The sequence below is a fragment of the Nymphaea colorata genome, chromosome 2, assembly GCF_008831285.2.
Source record: "Nymphaea colorata isolate Beijing-Zhang1983 chromosome 2, ASM883128v2, whole genome shotgun sequence".
NCBI classification, from domain to species: Eukaryota; Viridiplantae; Streptophyta; class Magnoliopsida; order Nymphaeales; family Nymphaeaceae; genus Nymphaea; species Nymphaea colorata.
The window spans coordinates 26988555-26994451 of record NC_045139.1 but is presented as its reverse complement, the minus strand read 5'-3'; the positions used below and the strand labels follow the sequence as shown (position 1 = coordinate 26994451).

The window sequence follows — 5897 nt, the reverse complement described above, 5'->3', positions numbered from 1 at the left end:
ACTTTGGTTTTAACACGTAGAATGACTTAAAATTCCAGCTATTCACAAAACACACCTTTTTATGTTGTCTCGGATCTATCAAACGCAACCTTAGGGTCCAACTTTTCTTCATGATAAGTTTTCTGCATTCACTTGAGTTGGCAGTACGTGCATTTGATGTTGCATAGAAAAACTGTACATCTCAAAAAAAAAAAAATCCTGCTGTACAGTGCTTTTCCTGTGCATCAAATGAGCCTTGAGTGTCAATATACATATGAACAGGCTTGTGTTTGATTTAGAAGATGGACTTCTGAGATGGGGACATTCCCACCCATTCAAACATAAATGATGTACATTTTGTTGGCCATCTTTTAAGCAGGGGGGAGTAGAAAATTCTGGTTAAAGGGCACTACTTATATAATTTTAAAATTTTAAGAAAAATTACCGGGACATGTAACACAAAAGTATACATTTTTCTTGGCATGTGTGGGCAATTGCCCACACAGTGCTGAGAACTGCCTCCGCCGCCGCTTGTAAGTCGACTTTATAGTTGTGAATTAAACCGGTTAAACACGAGCACATATATACAAAAGTTGGGCATGCAGGGTTCAATCATTTAGGGGAAATAAAGTGAATTACGCTAGACTGCTCACCGTACCTACCATTCATCTTTTAAAACAAAGATATATACAAGCAGCACTAACAACAAAAGGTCGGGGTCAGAGACGGGGACATAAAGCTGGCATCCCTATTTCCACCAGTCAAATGTGGGAAGAAATGACGTATATATTACAAGTTAATATAATTGGCTTCCTGTCTTTGTTTCAAGGACAAAGTGGTTTTAATTTTAGTGGAAATGGGCGAATTTCTTCAAGAGCTGGCTTCTTCCCAAGGGCAATCAAGCGAAAGAGGGATCTTTCCCATTCTCTGGCCCCGGTGGGAATTATATGTATTTTCATGTCAAGAAAAAGACAGATTAATTTCCTTGATAAGAAGTCTATATAGCGAAAATAATTTGAAAAGGCAATTTTTTTATTTGGAGGTGGAAATAGGTGCACCAAGGCCGCCTAAAGACTTCTTTATACGCTTTCTTTTGATGCAACTTGGATTTTGTTGGCCGTGAATGATGTTACTATTGAGGAAATATTGTTATTGTTGAGCTGAATGCTAAGATATTTCTGATGGGTAGGAGGGCATTTGGTATTAGTAAGGAATTATTAATTTTCAATTAAATTGCTTCAAAAATGAGGTCAGACTCATGGAACCCTGTTATATAGTGTTTTATAAAACTACATCAAATTTGAAGGCGAATCACTAAATAGTAGCAATATGTTTGAGTCCATTTGGCAAATAGAATAATTTGTAACTGTTTTATGAATCTATCTTAAAAGTTGGAACAAATTTATAAAATATTTTTAATATGTTTCATGAATCTGCCTCAATCTTTGGGATGTATTCATGAAACGCCTATACCCATGATGATAATTCTTTTCACAAAGACTATCAAATTATAAGGGCTTAAAATTATTTTTTGTTAACTTGAGAATAAAAAATATGTCACTAATTGCAATAAAAAAGAGGGTTAATCTTTTCTCATCAAAATAATGAACGTACATTATTTTCATAATGGGCATTAAGTAAGGGCAGCTTAAAAGCTTAAAATGTAGTTTGTCAACCGGGGAATAAAAAGATACCACTGATATTTTTCCCCAATAATATTAGTGTCTATCAATCATTTAATTATAAGCACACCTTGTCGTTTTTATTTTCCGGCCTACCTTTTACAGATAACTCTAGAAAAGGCACTACAAAACCTGTATATTTACTGACGCAAAGTGAACGTCAAAATAGATAGACGAACCATCAGTAAAACAACCACTGATTGAATTACCTATCCATCAGAAAAGATGGTGTCGCTAACAACTTTATTGACGGGCGTCATATACCAGCAGTATATGTCCCCCTTTTACTAGCGTCCATTGACGTCAGTTTGTTTTCCTGTTTCATCGGCAGGCCGAAACGGCCGCAACGCATAAACTTTTACTGACGGCCACTTCCACCGATAAAAACTTCAGACTTATAGATGATTGATTTTCATTAGTAATAGTGTCCATATTACCGACGGTTGTGATTTCAAAATAATGACCTTTCATAAAGGCTGCAAATAAAGAATGAAGTGAATTTTTTTATCATTAGCAATTTTTTCAATAAGATTATCACTAAATTAAGTTATAAACTTATTCTCGCTGTCAAATGGTTTATTATTAGCAAGTGACGCAAGCGAAAAGGGTGATAATACTGTTGAGAAGAAAATTGCAGCCGAAGTTCTGTTTCTTAGGTTAAAAAAAAATTATATTAAGCTCTTATTTAACAGTTATATTTGAAAACCGTGGCCCTTGTTAGAAAAGTCTCCAAAGAAGGCATCTTTTCAAGAATTGTAAAACGAAGGAAAAAAATTTACTAAATGTGTTGTAGTGAGAGAATGTTCAGGATTTGATAGCAAGAAACTTTTCAGAATTAATAACCACGCATGTATTGCAGGTGGAAAATATTAAGAGGAATAATTGAAAATCAAAGAAAAATGAATAAGGAACAAATGCCTGCTTTTGGAGTGGAGATGTGGAAATTTTAGAGCATTGCAAGGGAAGTGCATGGTTCATAACAGCTAGGCCTGCCCCATCCTGCCCGTCGGGCCAGCCAGCCCGGTTCATTTAAATTAATTTTTTTAATTATAAAATAACATTTTTTAATATAAAATATATTTATTAAGAATAAAAAAATATTATTAAAACAAAAAATTAAAAAATATATATATTTTTTAACTTACCGGGCTGACACGGGCCCGGCGCGGGCCGGGATTTTCCCGGCCTATACCGGGCCGGCCCAGCGGTGGCCGGCCCGACGCCCAGCCTTAATAACAGCCCCAGTTGGTAATTGTGGGAGGGTGGGTTTTACAAGTGTTGAAGTGATCACCATCTATGTTAGGCATTATATAATTTCATATGAGTACTACCTAGTAAATTACCTATAAGGGTCTATTTGATAAAGGGAACAGTAAGCGTATGAATATGGCTCTTAGATTGAGGCAGATTCATGCAATACCTTAAAAAAAGTTTCTTATGAATGTGTCTTTACTTTTGAGGTAGTTGCACAAAACAATTACAAACTATTTCATTTACCAAACGGGTCGTAACAAAACTGAAATTGAGCACGGGCAGCTATATATGATAGTCATAGTATGAAAGTATTGCTAAAGGCACCATAACCCATTAGTTAATGCTGCCATGAATAAAAGTCTTTAGACATGGTATCTACTTTTAAACCACATGGGAGTCCGTTGATTATATATATATATATATATATATATATATATATATATATATATATATAGTTCAAGCTGACTAGCATAGCAGCCCATGTGGTGTCTGTCCATATATATGGCGAGTTAAAACTGAATATATCAATTCTATGGATTGAAAAGAATTATGGAACATTAGCATTTAGTGGTATTACATAGCTGTTTCCTTATTTCTGTACTCTGGTAGGCTGTGTTTTGAATTGAAGTTGTTGGACTCTATTAATTAAAAAAAAAAAAAAAACAAACAAACAAGGGGGCCCAACAAAGTGGGGCATTGAAGTAGATAATAATAATGGTACTTTCATCTGCCATGCCATCCCTCTTGAAAGGAAACTCAAGTTCTTCTACAAATCGCGACAACTCATAACGACTGACTTACGTTAGCTTCCCGCGTGTTCGAACAAGTCCTCACCTTAAATGAAGGTAAAACTAAAGCGACTGGAACAAACATTGGAGGTCAAGTCTACCGCCGACCTTGACAGGCGTTCCCTATGGACTCCACCTTTACAATCACTCGAAGACTGGCGTCTATAAATATGTGCCTGCAGAGAGAAGCCATCACACAGCAACCAGTACTAGAGAATTGCTCCTTTCTGCTGCCATTAATTTTCTTTTGCATTTTATTTTTTCTCTTAACAAGATGACTTCTTCCGTGTTGGTGGTACTGTTTCTCGCCCTCCTATTCGTAGTACCATATGATAAAGGTACATCTTTCTCTCTCTCTCTCCCACTCTCTCCCTCTCACACACATCAATTCGATTCCGCTGTTTTTAGAGGCAAGTTGGCTCTTTATCTCTCATGTTATCGGTTATAAATTATCTGTGCTTTCTTCATGCTTCACCGCTACTGGTATGCGAGCTTGAAATGAACGACACTTTTGGATGGGGAAGCTACCAATGGAGATCAAGTCTTCCTTTACCAACTCAGAAAAATAAAAGTATATAATTTTGAGGTATGCTTTTGAAAAATATAAGTTGCATGGTTTTCGAATTTTCGCTTAATTAGTTGAAATTTTACATATGCTATCCATTAATCCCCGCCTGTTTGAAGAAACCTGCATTCGCCTCCTCTGTCAACGATGATAGAAAATTCGGTTTGTCCCTTGCCTTTTTTGGTTGATGGAATGTAAATAATGGAGTAACCAATCAAGAGGCCAACTAAATATATAAACTCGTGGCTCATTTCTGAACACGTTTGGCTTACAGCGGCCAACAACCTGAACCTTCTTTCATGTGTTTCTACAGTTGCTGCTCAGTCTGTGGGTGTGTGTTACGGGATGCTCGGCAACAACTTGCCATCGCGGCCGGAAGCGGTGCAGCTCATTCAGTCCGTGGGCTTCAAAAAGGTCCGGCTGTACGTCCCAGACGGGGGCGCACTTGACGCTTTAAGGAAAACGGGAATCGAAGTCAATCTGGGTATGTACAAGGAGGATCTCCAGCGGATGGCCAACGACGCCTCCTTCGCCAGCTCCTGGATCTCCAGCAACGTCCAGCCATACTTGCCGGACGTCAACTTCAAGTACATCACCGTCGGCAACGAAGTCATCCTCCATGCGGAGGCCCAGTACGTGCTACCCGCTATGAAGAACATGGTCAACGCCCTGGGCTCGGTCGGTCTCCGAGACCAGATCAAGGTGTCCACGTCCGTTTCCATGGAGGTCATCGGCGTCTCCTATCCTCCCTCTCAAGGTTCATTTTCCGATCAAGCCGCTCCCATCATGGGCCCCATCGTCCAATTCCTAGCCAGCACCGGCGCCCCTCTCATGGTCAATGTGTACCCGTACTTCAGCTATGTGGGCAACCGCCAGAACATACAACTTGACTATGCACTCTTCACCGCGAACCGGGTTGTGGTCAAAGACCCTAACAATGGGCTGGAATATAGAAATCTGTTTGATGCCATGGTAGATTCAGTCAATTCAGCGATGGAGAGAGCTGGTGCCGCCGGTGTTCCCATCCAGGTGTCCGAGAGTGGGTGGCCATCGGCTGGAGGCAACGACCCGACTGTCACTACCATCGGGAATGCTCAGACCTATAACCAAAACCTGGTGGGGCATGCTGCACAGGGCACGCCAAAGAGGCCGGGGCCCATGGAGATTTTTGTGTTTGCTCTATTCAATGAGAACCAGAAGACGCCCGTTGGCGTCGAGAACAATTGGGGCCTCTTCTACCCTAACAAGCAGCCCGTATATTCCTTCAGCATAAACTAGGAGCTCAAAGGTCCAAAAGCTATCTAGCTTAGTTATGGACAATAGTAGCACTCTTATGAGTTTTTTTTTTTTTCGTGAAGAGGAGTTCAGTCAAAGTTCAAGCTTATACGACCACGGAATAGTTCTGTAAGTTACGGGTTTTCATAAGACCTAGACAATGTGCTCAACAAGAATCGCTTTATTTCCTAGAATAAAGCAATTGGCTGGGAAATAATAAGTTCTTGAATAAAGGAAATAGATATGATAATTTTTACTACTTTACTAGCAGCCACAACCATAATAGAATCCTTTTTTCAGCAGTACTGCTAGCTAATAGCTAGCTGTTGATTTTCAGGCCTTTTCATTACTTAT

The 5897-nt window shown here is 39.3% G+C and overlaps 1 protein-coding gene across 2 annotated transcripts; it reads left to right on the top strand.

Moving 5' to 3' along the window:
- Positions 1–3913: 3913 nt before the first annotated feature.
- On the top strand, positions 3914–5619 carry LOC116248905 (glucan endo-1,3-beta-glucosidase-like). Of its 2 annotated transcripts, none has more exons than XM_031621934.2 (2): positions 3914–4041; positions 4582–5619. In XM_031621934.2, exons 1-2 carry the CDS (start codon positions 3978–3980, stop codon positions 5544–5546), a joined length of 1029 nt encoding a protein of 342 aa, XP_031477794.1. In that variant the 5' UTR covers positions 3914–3977; the 3' UTR covers positions 5547–5619. The 2 variants fall into 2 exon arrangements, with proteins under 2 accessions (XP_031477794.1, XP_031477795.1); XM_031621935.2 differs by lacking the exon at positions 3914–4041 and adding an exon at positions 4050–4289.
- The last annotated feature ends 278 nt before the right edge of the window (positions 5620–5897 follow it).

Coding starts and splice junctions, on each gene's coding strand:
- LOC116248905 (XM_031621934.2), top strand. CDS start 3,978: ATGACTTCTTCCGTGTTGGTGGTACTGTTTCTCGCCCTCCTATTCGTA. Junction 4,042..4,581: donor CGTAGTACCATATGATAAAG/GTACATCTTTCT, acceptor GTGTTTCTACAG/TTGCTGCTCAGTCTGTGGGT.